The sequence below is a fragment of the Pempheris klunzingeri genome, chromosome 1 (assembly GCF_042242105.1).
Source record: "Pempheris klunzingeri isolate RE-2024b chromosome 1, fPemKlu1.hap1, whole genome shotgun sequence".
NCBI classification, from domain to species: domain Eukaryota; kingdom Metazoa; phylum Chordata; class Actinopteri; order Acropomatiformes; family Pempheridae; genus Pempheris; species Pempheris klunzingeri.
The window spans coordinates 35,709,244-35,732,552 of record NC_092012.1 but is presented as its reverse complement, the minus strand read 5'-3'; the positions used below and the strand labels follow the sequence as shown (position 1 = coordinate 35,732,552).

The window sequence follows — 23,309 nt, the reverse complement described above, 5'->3', positions numbered from 1 at the left end:
CAATTTTCAGCTACGGACGAAAGGGAAAGAACAGATAAACAGGCTTTTTTTTTTATATTTCAGTCCAAATCACATCAAGGTATAAACAGTGAGCCCAGAGCACATCTCCTATTCTTTTTCAAAGTAAGTCCTGCTGTTCCATTTCAAATACCTTGGGGTTATGGGTCATAATGCTGCTTTCCAGCTTCTGAACACGTTTATTCAGGCATCCTACTGTAAATAGGGGGAGATTCAACATCAAATATCTCTATTCCCCATGCTGGCCCTTTCGTCTGTTCTGAGTGGATGTGTGCTTTTGGCTAACAAAGTAATGGTTTCTCCTCTTCTCTTACCAGACTCTGAATACCAAGTGGCAAAATAATTGAGGCAAGTGCTGAGTACAGTTCTCTTTGGTGTCACAACGCATTAGGCAGGACCCTAAATAGGACTCGGTATGAAATCAATCAAGTTGGCAAAAGAACCAAAACCTAAAGATAACATAAAGCCTATATATGTCATGTGGAAATTAAATTAGTGTTAGCTTATGTTATGGCTCAGAGCTCCTCTGCCATTAAAGGGGTAATAAATGTGTTATAAAGCTCTTACAAGCCCCTAAGGCCATTAAGGGCTGAGCTGCAGAGCTGTTTACGAGATTGTTTATTACAGGCTAGGCTTATCATCATTTACCACGCAGAGGTGGCTAAAACGAACTCTATAAATAGCAGATTCACTGGTACTAAGCCAAGCTAAACGCAGCTGCCACAACAGGAGTATATGACATATGACAGGAGAGGAGAGGAGAGGAGAGGAGAGGAGAGGAGAGGAGAGGAGAGGAGAGGAGAGGAGAGCTGAGAGGAGAGCTGAGAGGAGAGGAGGGCTTCATATTGAAGCATGCGGCTCCATGTTGTCTCTATCCACCACATATGTCCCGTCCACTGCTGAGCTGACAGGTAGGGACACACTGTGTTGACCCAGAGGCCTGTTAGAGACCTTCAAGTGGGTAAATATAGAGCAGAGGGAGAGCAGAGGTGTCGTAAGTGACACATCTAATGATGCTCATCCTCTGCAGTCTACTCCCTCCGTCCAGAGGAGGTGTGTGCAGGCAGAGCCACAGCTCTCACTGCTCAGTCTTTGAAGTAAACACTGATAGCGGCACAATTGTGTCCTTTATTGTATCTTTCATGTGCTTCGACCAACACCCCTCCATCCTCTGCTAGCAGTCGCACACAACACGAACACATAAACAGCCCCGTGCCTCGTTTGGATTTGCAGTGAATGGGAGAGATTCATATTAAGCCTTTGCAGCTGTGTGTGTTACATTTGCATATGAGAAAACAGTTTCAAAAGCCTTGTTTATAATGCATAAGAGCCTTTTAGGCTGTCTTTACTGCAACACTCTATTCCTCCCACTGACAATCCATGCACGAGTTTGCATCATTTTGTGAGACATGCCAGTTTTTAATTATTCAGTCACTCATCTCTGCCACAGCACCGCATTTAACAAACACACATGCACACGTTCACATATAAAAAGACTGAGTGGTCTACAAGGATACTACAACAGCACCTCAGTCAGTCCCTTTGGAGAGGTGGGAATCCTATTACCTAGCTGTCAGAAGCTGTCGGACGCCTTTCCCTGCGCCAGGCCCCCTTTGTTAGAGGGGAATACGACGTACACCGCCAGTCCATTTAGAGGCTGCCTGCTCCGTGAGCTTTAATGGGCCTTGGGCCTCGAGCGTCGTGAGCAGAAGTAAACACAGTTCAATTCCCCCTCACAAGTGCATAAAACAAGCAACTCCACTGTACCAGCCCCATGCATAATTCACCGCCGGTGATGTGTGTCTTAAACGCTGCTGAAATATACATGGCGGCATATGCAAATTTGGCAGTGCTCTCACATGCTGTACTTGCTAAACAGACAACAGGAGAATAGCATGCCACGCAGACAGCCCCTTCTGGACTCAGAGAGTATGTAATACAGTATGTTACTGTGTGTGTGCGTGTTGACGGAGTGTTAGCTGTACATACGAGGTCCTGAATGTGTGGAGAGATGTGACAATGCTTGCTGTGCCCTTAAATGTCCTCCAACCCCTCTGAGATATTTAAATCATGTTCAAGGATTTACACACTGACATCGACAGACAGCATCTGTGAAGCTGTGCGGAGGTTTCTGAGGGGAGCTTCTGAAGCACAGGGCGGCACCAGTGGCACCAAATTAGGGGTAAAATGAACCATCAAGACGACACATTTATGAGAGGAGTGTACTGTGAGGCAGAAAGTGTCCCATCTGAAGAAAACCCTGTGAAGCCAGACACACATTTTGTTTTGTTTTTTTCCGAGCCGGCATCTACTGGTTACTAGAGGAACTGCAGCTGTACTGTATGTGTGTGTGTGTGTGTGTGTGTGTGTGTGAAGGGATGTTGATGAGGGAGGAGGAGAGGGCAGACTGGTGGTGTCAGATTTTATAAATGAGGGAGGAAATGTCTTTATCCCAGGTTTGGACACCCCCACCACTTTCCTTACCAATCCCTCCCTCCCTCCCTCCCGGTGTGTGTGTGTGTGTGTGTGTGTGTGTGTGTGTTGATGTGTGCGTGCGTGGTTTGGACCAGGCGCTGGCTCAGTCCGATTCCCAGCAGTGTATCTTTAACAGGGCCTTCCCGCCGGGCTGCCAGCCTGTTCCCCCCCTGACGGGACAACAGCCCAGCTGACGCCCCCACAGCCCTGCCAACACAGCCCACGCCTTCGACCCACAATCTGCTCCCCTGATCCTGACGGAGGGAGGGTGCGGAGTGATTAAAAAAAAAAAGAGCAAAGACAATAAGGAGGAAAAAAGAGAGAAGGTGTCCTACCTTCTGACACAAAGCCTTATTGTGCATTCTGCTGGACTTACGTTCACAGGGAGCTCAGGTTTAGCCCAGCACACACTGGGCAAGACATCAGGTACCCCCCGAAGAGTGTCTACCGCAGGCCTAACACGCATGCAGCATGCTCTCTGCACTACCACAGTCACAATCACCACTTTGGAGTTCTTTTCCAGGAAACCCACACAAACAAGCAGAGGACACACGGGCGACAGAGCAAACCGCCGAGCCGCCGAGCCGCCGAGCCCGGGGTCAAACACACACATTTATTAAAGTAAAGTCGTGTCTGTGCGTTGGGAGGGAGACTACAGAGAAAGAATGACAGCTCCCCCCAAAAACGTACAGAGTAGCTGTACCATGGTAGTAAAAAAAGTATCCAATTAGACACAGAAATACAGAACTAATAATAAAGGAACGCAATAACTCAGCATTTTATAACATATAAAATAATGCAATATCTGACCAAACAAAGAGTGGAAGGGGAGCTGCAGCCCTGCAGTCATTAAACTTGAACTTGACATTCACTGAGCTGCTAATGTGCTGTGGATATGCTTTGATTTGACATTTATATTGCGACGGCTTTAGTTTTTTATAAGCAATATTTTCCTCTTGTTTTTATGTGAATCCATCTTTTTTTTTTTTCATTTTCTTATAAGTTTACTTAATGACTCCTACTTCAACCTTTCTATAAATGAAGACAATTATTACAATTTTCCTAACAGACATCACTATATTTGATTTCTTTACCCCCCCACTCACTGATTGCACTCTCGGTTGCCGCTTTGGTAAAATCACACTCAAATCTGACGTGTGCCACGAGCACACACAGAGGCAGATGCCCGGGGCCTATTTTTTGTTTGTGTCATCACATACTGTACGTACAGTAAATCTGGGCCTCGGTGCACATGTGCAGCTGCCAAAGCTGCGGTGTTCACTGGTGTCGAACAGTGTGTTAACAGGATGTGTAATGCGGTGTGCTGGTCCTGTGCTGCAGCCAGGGCTGGGCGGCAGCAGCACTGTAGGCTACAGTAGGGCGGTTATCATGAAGCAGTTATGTAGCTGCTCTGCTGGGCCAGTCTAATTACAGGAGAACAGCGTGCACCAGTCTGGGCCTCCAAATGGCACCATATGTTTTCCCAGACTAACCGGCTGAATAAATGCCATTTACCCATTCAGGATGCTCTGTGCTCGGTGTCTGGGAATCAGTCACTCACACTCGTATAAAACCATTCACACCCCCAAACACCCTGCCACCCACCTCCCCCATATAAAACTCAGCTGTCGGTGATTTACCCTGCTCGCCCCACCATGTATCCTCACACGGCTTCCTGTTCCGTTTAACCATTTACTAATCCTATTGTACGCTGGTCCGTGCCCCCCTGACACACACACCGACTCGCATAATGACCCCGCTGCTGGTGCTGTAACCGCTTTAGTTAACCGAAGGGGTTCGGTTAATCAGAAACAGTGTTCCTCTACAGCCAGCCGTGGTGTCTGGGCGTGGTCACGTCCATGCATCTTTGCTTTGGTGACATGCGGCGAGAGAGACAAGTGACAAAGGTCACCACTGGTAAACTGGTCGTGCAGTCAGTGACCCGAGAGGAACGAGAAACACAAGAGTAGAAACACGTTGCTGACTTATTTAACTTTCAGACATGATATCTGAAGGGAGCCATGAGTGTCGGTTACACCTGCAGATGTAGCCATTAGCTGCTGATATCAGTTTGTGTATTCAGACAAACGTTTCCACGTAAGCAATGGAAGCCTTCTGTCGACAGTATAAGAGTATAAGAGATTTACACGCTCTTCCACAGTTTTAAATGCTTCACACTATCACCTTGTTCAGGGGGAAAAGGAAGAATCCGAAATTTAGGGAAAGTAAACAACATTCTGTGCTGAGCTTCTTTTCCTTCTTCTTTTCCTTCAGGTTAATCATCTCACATCCCTTCCTCAAGTTGAGAGCCAGTGACTTAGCTTATCACGGGCCAACAATACAATTTAATAAGGTTGTGATACAAATTAATGTTAATGCCTTTTTTCATTTGGCTTTGATTTGAACATGCAAACAACCCACCAACACTCACTGGCAAAATTGCAATCACAGCGTCACTGATAACAAGAACATCATTCTTTGTGGTTGCAAAAAGCTGACAACATTTGTATCATGACCTCTTTTTTTGGAAAAGCTCCTCGTATCATCACTAGATAGACCTATCACACATCATCAGTTTGTTAATGAGAAGAGCCGAGGCAGCGGCGCTCACAGATGCCTATCGAGGGCAGAAAACAAAAAGACAATGTAAGTAAATATGGACTGTAATTAGTATGACAAGGTTGAAAAACCAGATAACACACCGCAGCAGCCCGGAGGCCTACTCTTTCACACATGCACATGCACATGAACGCTTGCACGTGCACAGGACACACACAGGCACTGGAGTGCAAACTAACACACACACGCACGCACGCACGCACTGGGAACAAATCAAATGTTTTAATCAGCTTGCTACAGCACATAATGAGGATCCACTAAGCCCCAGCTATCAGCCGCCATCGGCCACTTACTCGTGCCTTCAAAGAGCTGATTTTTCACTTCTTTTACAACCAGCTTAGCGGCGTAGCTATCGAGAGTGAACACAGTCAGTGGATGTGCAGTAAAACCTGAAAAGTGTAAGTGATGTTTCAGCAAGTGACACATATGCAGTAAAGCAAGGAAGCAATTATGCGCTAGTGGACGAGACAGCGCAGCTGAAAACAGCCAAACCTCCATGTGTCCCCACCGTGAACAGTCTTCGCCGGAGATCACATGACGGCGCGTGATGTTCCGCGCGAAAACCCATAAATCTGACAATACAAGCGATGACCTTACATACCTCACACTCAGTGTTACGCTCACAGATACTGTTTCTGATTTACCACTCGCCCTGAGTGCACACACCTTCTGATGCAGCGCAGCGAGCACCTGGCCTCGCCACACCTGCTGCATAGCACAAGGCAATCACATGAATCAGTCAAGTCAGATACAGTCGGACTAGTTTCCACAGCACTGAAGGCATGTCACAGTTCTTACTCAACCATCCAGGTGTGTGTGTGTGTGTGTGTGTGTTATACGCATACATGTGGAGATGCACGTGTGCAGGTGGGCCTCCTGGTGGAGTTTTTGGCCTCTTGGCATAGCTCTGACCTCTGCGAGGAGGATCACAGCTCCAGCCCTCCAGCTGGAGAAGTGACGACCTGAGAAGTGAACAGACTCACAGACTCGTCCTGCTGTCCTTGTCTCCCGCCTGCCTGCTGCACTGCGACCAGGCGGGGGGACACGCAGCGCTGGGTCAGGCTGCCTTAACACATCAGGCTGGATGACTCTGTGCTCTCCTTCAAATCACATCTCAAAACTGGAGTGTCTTTTTCCCATCTATGTTATTTTTGTCTGCATTCTTTTATTTATTTTTTCATCTTCTATGTACACATGTGCTTGAGTAAATATTAATGTTACGGCTTTGCGGGTGTCTGTGTGTGTGTGTGTGTGTGTGTGTGTGTGTGTGTGTGTGTGTGTGTGTGTGTGTACAGCATGTAAACAGTGGAAATGTGTGCACATTGTCTGCATGTATATAAAGATGTATGTGGGCTTATGTTTCCATGTGTGTTTATAAATATCAATGATAATTATTATGAATATTAGTGGTGAACTGATCACAAATTAAACAGCAGAGTGGATGAACTCTGACTGTTTATCTATTTGTTCTTTTCTTTTCTTGTAACTGTGTGAGACACAGAGACAATGCACCCCCGTCCAACAGAGCGTGGCTCAGACAGGCCGAGAAAAGCCATCCCATGTGTGCCAGAGGTTGCCATGCATGTCACATCTAAAGAAGGCTAACTGGAGTTTCTGTAGCAACATCCGGTGCAGCCTGCTGTAAAATAAATGACGTTGTTAGCTGCAGTCTCGCAGGTGAAATGTGCTGCTGCTACAATTATTCTAATGCCAGAATGCCAGTGCTACCAAATGCTGCTGTCAACCCAGGGGTTTAATTAGTTTGGCACGTGTGCCACTTATAATCACCTGCCATTACCAGTTCTGGCTGCATCTGCTTACACGTCTGTCAGTGCCGGGCAGGCGGTGCACACGTGTGTGTACGTTAGCGGGGGTGTCGGACAGTGGGCTGATGAGCGTGTGTTTTGGCAACAGAGAGCGCAGCCCTCATCCAGTGTGGAACCTAAACACAAAGGGTTCATTGGCAGCGGCCCTGTAAGACACCGACATAGTTACACAGATGAATTCATGGAGACGGGAACGAATCAAACACAAGTTTCCCCTTTTTAAGTGTATATATCAAATATCTTCAGTCAAAGTAGCTGTCGAGCAGCCAGGACAATTGTATTAGTGGTGCAGACTTGTCAGCAGTCCGTCTGCACAGATGCATGGTGAAAGCAGAGGGGAGCAGGGCTTCGTGGTGTCAAACTGCATTGTGAATAGAGCTGCACCTCGGGCTGAATACATCACATTGTGATTTCATGAGAGCTGGAAGAGGAGGAAGAAGGAAAAAACTTCAGGGCGGCTAGTGAATCTCAACCCAAAACAGGAGAAATAGAAGTTAAAAGTGAATCGTTCACTCCCCCTGGCGTAGCAGTGGCTACCTCTGGGGCTGGAATAGGAGGAGGAGGAGGAGGAGGAGGGACAGGAGGAGAAGAGGAGCCCCCTGGCTCTCACAGTCATGTGATGACTGAGCCCAATATCTGAGGGATGGACCTCGGGCTGTGTATTTAGCTATCAGGTCATGAGCTTAAGTGTGTGTGTGTGTGTGTGTGTGTGTGTGTGTACATGTGGCTCCATACATGTGTGTGTGCAGCAGAACACATTCCCACTGATTCCCAGAGTCACCTATGTCTGCTGCGGCACAATAGCTCCAACTACCCCTATTCTTTGCAGAAAGTTCCCATTTAGCACTAAAACAAGGCTTCAATATTGTGCCGCCTCAAAAACATCTGTCGGGGACTTGTGTGGCTACACTAATTACAAATATCTGCAGTAATCCGGCGCCGATAAGAGAGTCATTACTCCAGCAGACATTTATCACTATGGGATTGATGACCCATTTCAGAGGCAGCCTTTGTACAGGGAAGTGAAATCGCTGATATCCCTTTTATCCTACATCGCTGCTGAAGCCATCCATTCGTCAGGAGGCAAGCTAGTTAGAATTGTAATTAACAGCTATGGACTTTGGCCCTAATAGAATTTTTGCGGGAAACTGCAGATTGACGTGGGAGGGGGCGAGTCGGGGGGGTTTTTACTGTGTTTTTCTTTTCTTACTAATTGCCACTTGGAGTGGCTGTCTGTCGAGAGGGGCTGCTCGGCGCTCTGTCAGGAAAGTGCCACAGCAGCACTCCAGTTTCTCCAAATACAGAATTTCTGTACATTTGTAAATATGTAAGCACGGCCAGGGAGAGATGTGCGTGCTCAGGCACATCGCTTCACTGCGATAATCTGTCACAGACACAAACGCACACTCATAGGTCAAACAGAAAATATGCACTTCCTCGCTCAAACACATAAGTTATGGGTTTGCTCGAGTCTTTGTCGCTCTCACACACACACTGCAGAGCCTCCCACCCACCCACACAGACACACGTACACCGAGCGGAGCAGCAGATGATCACAGTAGGTAAGGACTAAAGGTCTGGCCACCTGCCGGCCACGTCCCGTCTCTGTAGCCGTAATGAACAGAGACAGCTTGGGGACCGCCCTGCGAGCTTGTCCCCCCTCCCGGTCTCCCTGCTTCGGGGCAGAGCTGGGGGCCCTGGGGTGACAGGGACGCCAGAGATGTTCCACACACTGACAGGCAGGTCTTACCTGGCCAACCCGCTGTACACATGGGCCCGGTGACACACACACGGGACCAACGCACAGGGAGCTGCATGCATGAGAGCCGTACATGCTACACACTGTAACTGTACACGTGTTCACGCGTCTACACACATGCACAAAGTGAAGAACACACCCAGACACGTACACACAAACGCTGACCCGGTGTAATTCCTCCAGCACACGGCTGGTGACAGGAGCAGCTGCGGCCGCTACGGCAGACAGATGAAATTTTCATAACTATCTCCTCCAACTTCCATCCTCACCTTCAGGATAATTTATGACCTGCCTGCCAGCCTTGAAGAGACAATATGCTTGATATGAAATGAAGTGCTCCAGCGGTGTAGGTTATAATTAACAGAGGAGGGGAGAAAGATGTGTGTATATAGAGTGGGAGGGGTGGAGGTGAGTGTGTGTGTGTGTGTGTGAGAAAGAGACCAGGTGGGTGGAATGAAGAACGTGTGGTTTGCATGTATGTATAACACATGTCTCTGTCTCTGTGTGTGTGTGTGTGTGTGTGTGTGTGTGTGTGTAGATACACTCCTTCAGTTAATTCTGTGATATTTAATATTAAACACCAACAACCCAAAACAGGCCCAGAAATGTTTCACCTCCAAACAAACAAGCAGCTGCAACGATCCAGACACAAAAGAGCAGAATGTGAAACTGGACCAACAGCTGATCTACAGACTGTCTGTGTGTTCTCAGTTCTGCTAATGTTCATTAGCACACAAACAAATATTTCAGCACAGGAATCCCACACTGGTCTCCTCTTAAGGAGGACTGCAGTCCAACCAGGAACAGCCAGGATTCAGATGAGATAAAGTGCAATGATGTGAGTGTTTTTGGTGAGCACAACCTCCACCAACCATAATGCTACGTTCGTGCTGTTTGCTTCACATGCCTGCCACACATCCTCACCCGATCATGCTCTATCAGCTCTCTGGGATGTTGGGTTTGACCAGAAAGAATGTCCTGGTTTTCCTGAGTACCAGTAAAACAGGCCCAAACCCATAGCCGCCCTGTCTCCACACCACATTGTCTTTTCCAAACACAAATCTTGTTTCCATATTAAAAAAAGCAGCATTTAATGGGCAACTGTCTCTGCAACAAGTGCGTTTAAATGTCTGTGGGACTTTTAATGACATTTTTAACTCTCTCTTTCTCCCCTTCTGCGCCGCAGTGCATTGCCAAGCCCTCACTGTGAAATGCATAATTATGAAACGACTGTTTCCATTAAAACCTGTGAGCAATTTAATTCAGTTGTGACTCAGTAAAGGAGACGCGGAGACATTTAACAAAGGGAGAGTGTGATACTGACTCCTGCCGGGTTGCGAGCCTTCCATTCCCACACTTAACCACAAAACGAGAGAAAGCATGTACCTCGGCGGCTAATTACTGAACCAGGCAAGATAGAGGCACATGTGTATTTACACGGGAAGAACTTGTTTGTAGAGTAAGTAGAAGGTAAAGAAATAGCATCATCAGTCATCTCGTTCAAAGTACATTCCTGCAGGAATAAGACATACTCCGAAGTACTTTCCAGCCTGGGAGCTAACTAGGATGGGAGGGCGATGGCAGCAGCAACGGCAGCTGTGAGGTTCTGCTGAGGTCAGGACATGTCATGCATAACTGACTGATTGCTAAACAGGGGCGGGTGCATGAGAGAAGAATTCATAATTTACAATCAAGCACACACACACACAAACACACACCTCACAAACACCCAGGCCACAGGCGATCTCGCTGCACGCATGTAACCGGTCTGAGGGACCACACAGACATGTTTTAGATAAAGACAGACAAATTAGACGACAGCATCTTAGGCTAACCACTGCGCTTGCGCTAATTACAGGCTGGCCCGGCGATGAAAGAGACAGATGACATGTACTTATTTGTTTTCTCCTCCAGTGCCCCGAACCGAGTAAACACAGCGATACAGATGACGGAAAAAGTAGGTGGTACAAAGGAACAGACAGCACAGACAGAGCGTGGTTGTCGGATGAGAACTCCGTCCACCACACACAGGTGTTCAACCGCCACTGCAGAGAACAAACCCCTGGGGGAAAGAGAAACAATGGCGCAGCCAGAAAAACTTTTGGCTGGCAACTCGTGCCAAGGAAAACAGCCCTGTCTGTTCTGCTTGCAAATCAGGGCCGCTGTTGTGGGGGTGATGTAGAGGCAAATGTGGGGCTGCTGTCTGGGAGATCTGATTAACCTGTCACCTCGGGTTGCAGCTTACATCACACAGGCCTGGTTGACAACATGCCCGGGCCAACCTGCCGCCAACCACAACGCCGGTCTACGATGCCAGCCGCTAACACCACCATCACTACCACCACCACCACCACCACCACCCTGCTAATTAAACCTGCTTAGTAACCGTGTCAGTGTCACCTCCTCCTCACTGTACCCCACAAAGCTGTTTCCCAAACACGTCTGCAGATACCTCGCACTGAACCAAAGTCACGGAGCAACAAATTGCCTTCATTCTAAAATATCAGACCCAGCTGAGCAGATGACTTCTTTGCTGGAGGTGTCTGGCAGCCTGTGGCAGCCAGACCCTCGCCTGCATGAGGACAGTGAGCGGTGTACAGCACGGGAGCAGCTTCTAAGGTTTTAAGGAGGTCATCGGTCACAGTAGACGAGGCTGTGCGCTGTCCATCTTTATTGTGGACACGACGCTGACAATCTTTCCAACTCCCATCTGGGACAGGGCACCTCCATTGTCTGCGAACTCCCGGTCCCACCCCAAGGCTGGATCGGGGCGGGGTCTGTCAGGGACAACACAAAGGAAATGTCACCACTCCTGGAATGAAGTGCCAGCCAGCGAAGGTCTCTCTCCTCTCCTCTTTTTCTGTGTCTCTATGCGTCTCCACAGGGGTGCAACTGGTAGCTGACATCAGTGGTGGGGTCATCCCCGGCCGGGCACAGCCTCGGCCCTCTGGCCCCCCGTGACCTTTGCTTTTGATGACAGACTGGACCTTTTGTGCAGCAGCGCCCTGTCCAGGTGAGGACAAGAGACGATGACAATGGCAGGAAACATAAAGCCGACGGAGGCTGGGAGACAGCCCCGCGGGGTCGGGGGTCACGGCGGACAGCTGAGTGATGAGTGCAGCTGTGGACACGTGGACCTCCTTCTCTGTTCTTCAGCCCTGCCTGCCATGTCAGCTGATGTTGCCTTTGTGTTGGGATAAAGCTTCACTAACTCTCAACAAGTTGGAGAAAAGTAATAAACACAGGCAGCAGATGTAGCGCGCCACAGATTCTCAGTGTACAGAGAATCATAGCATCACAGTGAGCGGGGGTACGGTGTGGGTCACAGCCTCGTCTGTTCAAGGGCCGGCGGGAGTGGAATTAGATAACAGATTAATATTGATAACATTCATACAAAGGATTCATCTTTTAAGAAGAATATGTCTGGATATTTAACAGTGATACAGCTAACATTGGAAAAAGTGTGTGCTGACATGTCATGTACTCTCTAGTTCTTGTGAATTATCTTTCAGGTTTTATTATTTTATTATCTTTCTGTCTTCTGTCTGGTGCCGTTTGTGGTTTAAGTAGTTGTTGACTTTTCTATGATGTGTTAAAACTTGAAATTCAACTTTAAATCTTAAAAAATGCTGAAAATACGGTACAAGGTATCATCACTGCAGAGAGAGAGAGAAAAAGGCCTCACATACGTTTATTCCTGCAGTACAATATCACACACAACGCCTCGGTGGGCTACAGATGAATATGATGTATTTCCATCACTGGCTGCCAATGCTGCAGAATTTCCTGTCTCCCCCTTGTCACTTGGTAAAAACCCAAAATGCTGCAAAAGTGCAGAAACGTAACTCTTTTCTGTAACAAATGTGTTTGCGTTTGCCGTTTCTCTCTCTGCTCTCTAATCTGGGGAGGAGCCGCTCTGCGACACAAGCGAGAAGACCTATTTTAAGCCTAGTTATGTATTACCTTGTTCTGTATCACTGTACCACCCCGGCCTATTAAACAGCAAACACCGAAGTGCATCCAAGCCTCAGCGATTCACACTCCTTGAGCTGTCCAACTGTTTCCGAAGCCAAAGGTCAGCGGCTGCCGACTCTCCTACCGGCCCACACTGAGAGGCCGAGGACGGGGTTTGCCAAGTCATTCACAGACCCTGCTTTGGGTCGTAAACACCTCCGCCTGTCTCCCCTCTTCTTTTCTCCTCCACAGAGGTGAGTTGGGTTTGCACTCTGTTAATCTTTCACTACAGGCCTGCGTGCTTTTACACTGGCCCGCTGGAGAACAGAGGAGGGGACTGAAAGAGGGGTAGTAAAGGACGAGAGTGGATAAAAGAGCAGGAAGAAAAAGCCATAGAGAGGGCCAGATGGGCACCTTCACAGTCCATTTATCAAACCCAATGTGGCCCTCCCCTCCCCTCCCCGCTGCTCTCATGTCCTAAACCCCCATGTAATTCTGTAATGATTTTCATTATCATATAATGACCTTACAAAGCCTACAGCAGTTTGCATGGTCAGTACAAAACTCGCAGCTGTTCCCTTCAGTGTTTGCTCGCCGGCTGTGACAAAGCTTTTTTTCAGGGTTTCTGTTGGTCGGAGCAGTGACCTCTAGGACGGCCTGAGGTCACCTGCTCCGGGAGGTTCAGAGGTAGCCGCACTGCAACGTTACACATTCAGGATAGCACCACGCCAAGTGACGACTGTACGTACGTCCAAATAGAGCTCTATGTGTGTGTTTGTCAAGAAAACAAACCCCCTCTGTTCCTGTATTTGCGTCAATGTGAAACGAGATCTATCAAAACCTAATAAATCCAGCACCAAGTGTTTTGAACTTCTCCGGTTCTGCTGCCTCTGAGATGTGCGGCCTGCCGTCCCTACAGGTCCGCTCCCTGGAGGTTGTGCCTCACACTTCAATCTGCACTTCCTGTGCGGCTTACACAACTGCTGCGCTGCGGTACAGTCACCCACCCACGTAGTAATCCATCTATTTCCAGGGCACTCATGGGGCATTTACCAGAGGGACACGGAGGGCAGCATCTATCAAAGAATTCACCGTGTGCATCTGGAAAACCCAGTTACCAGAAAAGCTCATAAGAATAAAAAAGCTCTCATAACTTGGTTGGCTCACAGAGAACGAATGGACTGCTTCTGCGAGCGGGCCGAGGCGAGGCATCACTCACTCTGAGAGCCTATAAGTCACTTGTGAAGAACCACTGGTCACCAGGTCCAATTTCTCTTTCTCTCCTTCTTGCGAGAGCTAAAAATGCCCCGGAGGCAGACAATGGCAGCTAGCGGGCCCACGTTCCAGCGCACAGAGCGCCGCTTTAACTGGTGTTTAAGAAACAAAAGTCAGCGAGAAACTTAATCAATCAGTGCTGGTTGTTTATGTTTATGTGCCTCCACTGAGACTCATCAATCACGCTTTTCTCCCCTTTTTTTCCAGCCTTTTGCGAGCATTACGTGCTGAATGGAAACCATGGAAACAAAAGGCAGTATTATGATAAAAGCCTGCCTGTTGCATATTGTGCGAAAACCTAATTAGGACGTCCAATATAAAGAGGCAAAATGAATCAGCAAATTAATTTCAAAGTCCTATTTTGGTGAGTGCTTTTATGAAAACAAATGAAGGTTTGAATACATGGGACTGAAGAGAACCGAACTCCCTCGGCGTGTGTTTGATTCTGTGATATATTTCATCTTTAATGTCAAACAATGACTTTGTCTCTTATTGCCTCTTAATACAAACTTAGTCTTCCTGCACAAAGAGCGAGCGAGTCGATCTTTAACCCTCACCAGCCGAGACTCTCCAGTCAGTACCAGTGCGTCCCACTTAACATTGCACACAGCCATGTGTTTAGCTTTGTGTAAATGAGATCTGTTGACAGCCACTTGACAGGATGACCCCTGGGTTTTTATGTAAGTGGGGTGGGGGTGGGGGGGGGTGGTTAGGGACAGACATTCAGTGTGTGTGAAGCAGAGAGGAGCTATCAGGAGCAGCTGGAGTTCAAACATATTGTGTGGGAGGCTTGGCCTCCTCCAAAACTAATCTAATCAGTCTTTCACTGCTGATGGAGTAAACTTCTGTCTGCCCCCCCCCCCCTCCGACAAGGACTGAGCATTTCCTGTCCTGGTCTGAGATACTGGTTGTCAGGATCTTAGGGTGGGCTGAGCCCAGTCCAGAGTTAGACACTGTTAGGAGGTGGTAACGTCGTACTGTGGGTGGTAGGGGAACCGGGGCGGTGGGGGGACAGTGCTGATGTCAGGTGGGGGGGGGTGGGTGTGGCGAGATGGTTTCTAGCTTTCAGCACCTGCAGCTGGAATGCACTATCGGAGCAGGCCCTACATCAGAGCGGCGAGGCGGTGGCCGTCGACACAGCGAAGCAAAGGTGTGTGGAAACAGACTGTTTACAAGGCTCAGCTGGAGGGGGCACAGCCAAGGGTCAACTGGAGGGGACAACTCAAAACACAGGGCGCCTTGGAGAGAGGAGGGCCGCAGCACTGCAGGAACATCACACATATCTCTCAGAAGAAAAGATGTTGCTCTCAGGAATCTCTAGTGTGTGGATTGTTCCTCTGGTACGTTTGCTGCTCTGGATCGTGTCTCGTCCAAAGTGTGTGTGTGTGTGTGTGTGTGTGTGTGTGTGTGTGTGTGTGTGTGTGTGACACTGAGGTCAAATAACAAGAGGCATTAATCAGCGAAACATATGTGAATGCAGACCAAGGGTATACATGCATGCCAGTGTTTGTGTGTGTCTGAGGGGGGAGAGTGACTGAGAGAATGAACAGCTAAAATAACACAGCGTGGTGTGTGTGTGTGTGTGTGTGTGTGTGTGTGTGTGTGGGGGGCCCTTCTTTATCTGAATGAATGGCCAGCGTTCTAATCTATGCGCTCTCTGCCCTTATCTGGAAGGAAGGAAGTGGCTGGGCTTATCCGAGACACACGTGTCGTTGTGATAGCTGTGATAGCTGCCAGGCTCGAGCACCACAAACAAACACCAGTGAGTAATTCACATCAGCTCTTTGGAGGGAATCACTGTCAGAGGAAGGACTGAGGTGATGATTCAGGATTATTCTGCCTGATGAAGTCCCGTCTGTCTGTGTGACGCTTTCACATGAACCTATTGGGTGTTATTCTCCATCTTTCACCGTATCAATAAATACCAGGCGTGGCTGTAAAGGCTCCCTGTGTGTTCTCATCAAAGTGTTGAGTGTGTCCTGTTTTCCCTCGTGGGGGTTCACTGGATCTTTGCCTCTGCTGTTTTCTGGTGATGATGCTTAAACAACTGCAGACACCTCGGAGTGTGTGTTAAACAGCCCTATTATTGGACCCAATATGGAGAAGGTGTGTGATGGTGTTCCCGTTCTGAATATGAGACACTGCTTGTGCTTCACAGAGCGTCTCACTTCACCTTTCTCATGACAGATTTATTTTTTGCCGAGGACCACTGGCAGGAACAAAGTCGGCGGTACATTGTGTTACCTGTCTCTCCATGTCTGTCTTTGCTGGTGTCTGTCTGTCAGTGCAGACAGCAGGGTTTCTGCCATATCTCTCCTCCCCTCCCCTGCCTGGTCCTCCTCCTCCACTGTAGCCAGGAAGAGCTTAGTCTGAAAGAGAGGAGCACAGGCAGAAAATGGTGGGCGCATAGTAGAACCATCATCATGGCTACAATCCTACTGGTCGGTCGGCCTATTAGATCTTTCCCAAAGTGGTAAACTGCATAGAAACAAGAGGACGGGCTACCTGGAGCGTTTCCCTCCATCCTCCCTCTCCTCGGTTTAGAAGTTACACAGTTGTGAGCCCAGGCTCCATTATAACATCCCCGGGACGGCGACATACAGTAAGTCTAGTATAAAGTCAGTTTCACATCAGAGGATGGGCAAATTACACCCAATATTAGAGTGTGAGTCAATTAATCACGTCCTGCACAGCACAGTGTAATGTGTGAGTATCCCCCTGTTGAACATGAATTACAGGCCGGCTTAAAGTGTGACGTGGCACATCACTGCTAATCTGAGACATCCTGGCAAACCTTCGCCTCCAAGTCCTCCACAGCCTCTAAGCTGGTTGAGAGGGAGTCAAATGAAAAAGGATCTGGCAGCCCAAATTAAATGCAGTGCTGTCAGCCACACTCAAATCCCTCTTTCTCCCTCTTCTTCTCTACCCTTCACAGACTCACTCCCTCTCTGAATATCCTTAAATGCCCCCCCCCCTCCCCGCTCCTTCCCCTAGCCTCTGAGAAGTGATGGATCTGTAACTCTGACTGACTCTGACGCCTTGTTAAGAACAGTCTCTTCCTGTCACATCCACCAGTAAAGCGCGTTCATTTCTTCCCATTAACAGTCACCCAACCCTCTTTTCAAAAAACCCACAATGTAAGGGAACCTTCATTTCTTCTGCTCTCCCTCTTTTTTAATCCCTCCCTGACAATCCACCTGTCTGTCTTACTTCATGTGATGATAGGTTTGATTGTCTGTGTGTGTGTATTTCCAAAGGCGAGGAGTGTGATTTGCAGACAGAGTAATATGCTTACTTCCTGCACAGCGCACAGGACAGGTGTCAAAACATGTGGCGCTGTGTGACTGATTGCACCTGACTGGGAGGAGACACCAAAGATTACAGTGACCAGGAGGAAGCAGGGCTGGCTCCGCTCCCTATGGAAACTGTAGCTTTCGCTTTGGATCAAACCCCGTCCTCCCGGGATGAGTGTCAGCCTGAGAAAGTGCCAGAAAGTGCATTCAGTCCGTATCACCGTCTCAGCTACTTGACATCATATTGCCATGCTGGCCGTGTAGCACAGTTTCAGTGTTTCAAGTACAGCGCTGAGGAGCAAGTGATTCGTGGCAGATCTGAGACCTGCTGTGACGCTTCGGCTCCTCTGGCCGGGAACAGAGTGAGAGCTTGTTTCGACTGTGCTAAAACTCATTAAGAATACAGCCAGTGAAAGACGCACAACAACTAAACTGACTAAGATTTAGAGTACAGGCCCACGTTTGTACATCATCACCTTATTATGCATCTCAGCTGGACGATAAAACGATCTCCATACCAGATTATTAATTTAATTTATGTCAACAACAATGATGAACTTTTTTTTACTGGATACTGATGTCACACAGTCAGTCAGTCAGTTTTTGGTTTGCATGTCAGAGTCCACGTCCTGTCCTTCCACAGAGCACTGTGGGAGCGACTGGATGTGAGAGAGGCCGTACTCTGGAAAAGAGTTAAAAACTGAGTGGACTGAGGGGCACGAATGTGACAGAGAAAATGTTAACACAAGTCAACGTCAGTTATGTGTCAGTGGTTTGGCTTCAAAGCAGCGAGGAGCAGACAAAGACGGTCTGCAGAAAGAGGAGGGAGAAGGTCTCATCCACCCAGAGACCACAGCCAGGGGATGAAAACACTGTTAAATGTTTCCAGTTATTCTAGTTTTCATGTTAGTAAACTCTAAAAATGTCCTAATGAATCTCATTATCAGGAGCTGACATGATCAAATATGTAGATACTGATACAGATATACTGATTTGCCTTAGTGCCCCGCCTTCATTACAGCTCATGAAAATATTGGCCAAAAAGCATCAAAGAGGTTTTAGTCCTAACTAAGTAGAAGTCACTAAAATAGTTGTCCATCTAACACACTTTAGGAAGAAGGTGTGTGTTAGAGCCTCTTTGTTTTGTTCTCGGCTCATTTTTGTGAGTATAGGTGTGCCTCTAATAATGCCAATGTGTGCTACCAAGCCTCCTCCCTGTGAAAATGTGCATGTGTGTAGAGGAGCCGGTGCTGAGAGAGGCCTTCAGGTTTAGCCACGGGCAGATCCCCAGGCCATTCAGACACCCCACTAGTTGTTTACTGGTCAAGTGTCCTCAGTCAGCCACAGTAAGGCCACAGCCCTTTATCTCCAGGCTGTGTTAGCACTAATCAGCCCCCTCTTTCCCTCTATTTACCCCTCGATGACAGCAGCTATCCTCAGTCTCCACCTCTCTGAACCCGATGCTGACCACAGATGTCCCTCTGACCCACACCACATCCCGAGGTGAACAAGAGGACAAGAACCTGGGCACCTCCAGCCCTGGTCCCCAGACCCCAAACTCAGCCCCGTCTATTTAACTACAGATAGGCGTAAACATTTCCGGGCCTGTGCAGAAGCAGGGCGGGTAAACAAACACGCCGCCAGGCTGAGGCGATCCTTTGGTTGGTGGAGAGCTGGAGTGATGATAGGGTTCCAAGCAAAGGCCTGCTGGAGGGCAGCCTGGGGCGGCTCACTAACACCCCGAGCCAGGACTCTATCTTAACACCAACAAGCATCTGTCTATTCCATCACATAACAACATGTCACTCATTCCACACAGAATAATAGAATCGAAGACTGTTTGTTGCTGCACACGGTGAAATATGGTGTACATCCCTCCAAACTTCACAGGAAAGCTGCCACAGGTCACGTAATAGCTGAGAAGTGCTCAAGGGGAGGAAGGTTAAAAAAAGATGCATGCAGAACTGAAGGTTTACACTCCATAAAACCGAGCTACTAGCTGACCACCAGAGTGTCTGAGAAACTATTAACACCCCATGAAATGCCTTAGCTGACTTTAGACCAGGACTTTCAGGGGACCCAGAGCACTCTTAAGCTCACTGGCACTCTCTTATATAGGAAACCTTTAATGTCTGCAGGCCACAGAAAAGTAAAAGTCCCCAAAGTGACGTCCCTTTTTAACTACTTCACCAGACACGAGTGATTTCTGGACCAGAATAGACCATCCAAATGATGGGTGGTTATCTAAAAAGGTAGGTGGTAAACACCCTCGTCAGTAACACCAAACATTCCCCAGGTTTTGGCTGCTGGCTGGTGTTCATTTGCCACTATGGCGCCCGCCCCTCCACCTCCTCCAAAGTGCACCTCTGTCTGACAGACTGGAAACCTCCACGCCTGTCTCCCTGCCACCAGCATGTGTAACAGGCCCAGCGACAGGCCAACACACTCTCCTGTCTCTCTGTGTGCCAACACGCCGGTGTGCCCACATGGAGGCAGGCATGGCCCCGACTAGTAATCCCTCCTCCTGTTTGGGACTGTTGGGCCACCGCTGGGGGCTCTAAGCCGTGGTGATGGTGTGAAAGCAAGATCAGTTCAGAACAAGAAACGACACTGACTGCATTCAGATGCCTCTCTAGGTAAGACTGACTCTGCCCACAGTGAGCAGCAGAAGGGACCGACAACATCTGACCAACGCTGTGACTGATTGACTGAGGACCTCCATCGACAACCTTCAATGTAATCACATTCAATGTGCAGTTATTCAAGAGTCCATAGCTCGTCTTTAACTCTGTATGTGCGCACAGAGATAGAAACGTGCACATGCATTGTTTTCACCACGTTCATAATCCTGCACGTGGACCTGGTTCTGTTTTATAAACCACTGTGGAGTCAGGCACACGTGCACGAGCCTCATTTCCATTCCCACAGTTCATCATAAACATAAACAGCCGGTACCATACCGATACCTGGCGCCCCTCCACTCCTCATTACACCTGTCGATGAGAAGAACAGCAGTAAGAAGAGGTGCAGTTTAACTGCTCGTGTTGCATCTGTGAGGTTCTCCGACAGCACCAGAGCAGCTGCCGTCACACACGGCCGTGGCTATTTATAGCAGCCAACCACTAATTCATCACATGTAGTGTAAACCATCATGGCGGCCATCATTCAGAGGGATGATCAGTGATTCATTCACTGAGCCACTACTGAAGCTGACTTTACGTGACAGTTCATGAGAGAATGACGGCAAATAAAGGCTCAAATGTAGATAAAAAGTGATGAACTGCAACCCATAAACAATGAAAATTAAGTTAGTGAAGGCGTCTGAGTGACATCTTACAGACTGGAACACAAAAACAAAGACAGTGGGTGAAAGTGAGTGTTTTACTTTAAGGTTACTTCTCTCACTGAATCCTCCACGTCCACCTCATCAGTTCGAACGCTGCTCTCTCCCGCTGGCCTGAAGCTTACGTGAGGTGACACATTATTTTACAAATACTGGTTCATGTGAGAGAGTAAAGGCAGACACATGGTTTCTACATCTGGCCCCCCGGTGGACACTTACACCGGACAGAGAGCCACATTATCAGACAGCCGGCCCTCACACGGTCATTCCTCCATGACTGGACTTCCTCCTGTTCACCAACATGGCTCCCTCATTAGCAAGGTAGCTCAAGCTTAAAGGTTTAACCCTTTACTCCAAATCTTTAGACTCCCCACTGACGTCAGCTGCTCTGACATCCGACTTCACGGGCCTCAGGGGTGGGAGTTTGGCAGCCTCATCGCTGCCTAATACAAGAAACCAATATCACTTTGACCGCTGGTGGAAAAAGGCATCAGGCACCTTGCTCGGGGAAACGGATAGCTTCTACTCACTGATATAAACAACAGGGGAGCTGTGATCCTGCCAGGACCAGTTCCAGTCTGGACAAGGGATCTGTGTGTGTTTGCTGCTGCCACCACGACTTACTCTGCTCCACCGCTGGAAAAATTATATTAGCCCAGGAAGAAATAAGCCCAGACCACATTCGCTCCTCTGTGACATCACACTAGAAGTCATAAAAGGTGTGTGTGTGTGTGTGTGAGTGTGTGTGTGTGTGTGTGTTTTCCTGCCGTCTGCCTGCTGTCACATGATTACAGGTGGTTCAAAATTGAGGCATATCTGAAATTAAATTTGTTCAGTTTCCATTACGTTAGACTGGTTGATAATGCCTGTGTGTGTGTGTGTGTGTGTGTGTGTGTGTGTGTGTGTGTGTGTGTGTGTGTGTGTCAACAATGCTGGTCAGTGTTGTCCTCCAGACTTAGAAGCTGCACAGACTTTGATTTTATCAAAGAGGAAACAGTAAAGAAAACGAGGGAAGCAAGTTCTATAAAAGTGTCTCTCAAGAAAGTCTTTGTAAGTGTGTGTGTGTGTGTGTGTGTGTGAGTGTGTGTGTGTGTGTGTGTGTGTGTGTGTGTGTGTGTGTGTGTGTGTGTGTTTTGAATTGTGTGCAATTCTGAGCAGTTCTTAAAACCGTGGAGCGCGTTGACTTTGGGGGAGGTTTCAAAAGGTTTGCTGTGAAACTTCTTTGCTGTTACTCCAAACCTATGATGGTAACAACACAGACATTTAAAAAGGAACATTACAAAGTTTCTTATATTCTCTCACTGTCCAGCTGTTCTGCCATTAAGTCTGATGTTGCGATGCCATAATGTTCAGTTTTTGTTGACACGGTTGCTGAGGTGTTAAATAAACCTCGTGTCACTGGTGATGGAGTCGTACTGGACTGTTATACTGAGAGATGCTTCTAATATTCTACAGTAGTAAAAAACAAAACACCTGAACACCAACTGTAACTATGACCTCAGTAATAAACACTCAAGTGAATTAACACATCTCCTCCAGTGTCACCAGAAGCTGCTCATCATGAGCTCTGTGCAGACGAATGTCATGGTTGTAAACGCTGGAGTGTTGGATAGCATTAGATTCTGCAGGTGTGCCGCTCAGTAGTGATGAGAGCGGAAACTCAAACCTAAACTCTTGATTTTAGGATCTCTGGAAATATGCTCCTCTTCAATACAACAAGACACTTTAAACTGAGTGTGTGTGTGTGTGTGTGTGTTAATGTGTTCTCGCAGTCTCCGTGGTGATAGAAAACGAGGCCTTTCTGCCAGATTGACCCTTGCAAGGTCGCGGGCACCATCAATTATGTCAGCCAGTAAAATGGGCTTTGCTCCACACAGCAGATTATATGGAGTGTAAAACATTAGAAAAATGTGTCTGAAACATCAGAGTAACATGTTTGAAGTGACAATGGGCCGAGGAGGGGCAGAGACACTCCCAGAAAGGGAAGACCCCTGACAAGTGAGTTTGTTTGAAGGCATTGTAACACACTCAAGTGGGCAGGGATGCTTTCTATGGCCCCGACGGCACTCCATCTTCTGGGCCCAATGCAGGCGGGATGGATGGACATATGCTTTCCACAGGGTCAAATGAAGCAGAACTCACAGGCTTTTGTGCTGCTCCCTTTTGGTGGAGAGAAGAAAAGGCAAATCTGTTGTTGGGTCGTCGTCCAACGGGCCCACAAATATCACATGAAAATTCACCGGGCTGTTTCTTGCGAGGCTTTTGTCTCCGGCTCATGATAAGGAGTGTGGATCCAGTTGGCCTTGATGGCTAAACCACATAGTTCTTAGTCTGAATGAGCTCTCCAGCAGGCTGCTGCTGCAACGACACACACACACACACACACACACACAGAGCCAAGAATGCCTCATCCATCCATCACAGGAAAGCTTTGAGAGGCGCTTTGACTAATTCAGGACAATGAAGACGGAGCCGGACAGAGATGTTTGCGACGAGCGTGACACTCAAGCACCTTCTGCTCTGTTCAAACTCTCCTTCGTTGTATGAAAGCTGAGTCCAGATTCGAGCGAGATAGCAGATTGTGATCAGCACCTCGCTCTCCTGCCAGTAAAAAGCTTTTTGCTGACTGGGGCCTAAGCCAGCCTGTCTAAGCCTCAGAGTTAAAGTGTAACACACACTGCACCACACTTCAGGTCCTCAAAAATGCTAAACCAATAAAAGGGGTTTCCATCCATCTAGACACGCTC

At 48.1% G+C, this 23,309-nt stretch overlaps 1 protein-coding gene across 1 annotated transcript in view; it reads right to left on the bottom strand.

Moving 5' to 3' along the window:
• fto (FTO alpha-ketoglutarate dependent dioxygenase) overlaps window positions 1-23,309 on the bottom strand; it is a 112,794-nt gene that overhangs the window by 45,788 nt on the left and 43,697 nt on the right. Inside the window, exon 8 of the mRNA XM_070856444.1 lies at window positions 16,171-16,295. Within this exon, the coding sequence (XP_070712545.1) occupies window positions 16,171-16,295 (125 nt within the window). The remainder of the gene's footprint in view (window positions 1-16,170; window positions 16,296-23,309) is intronic.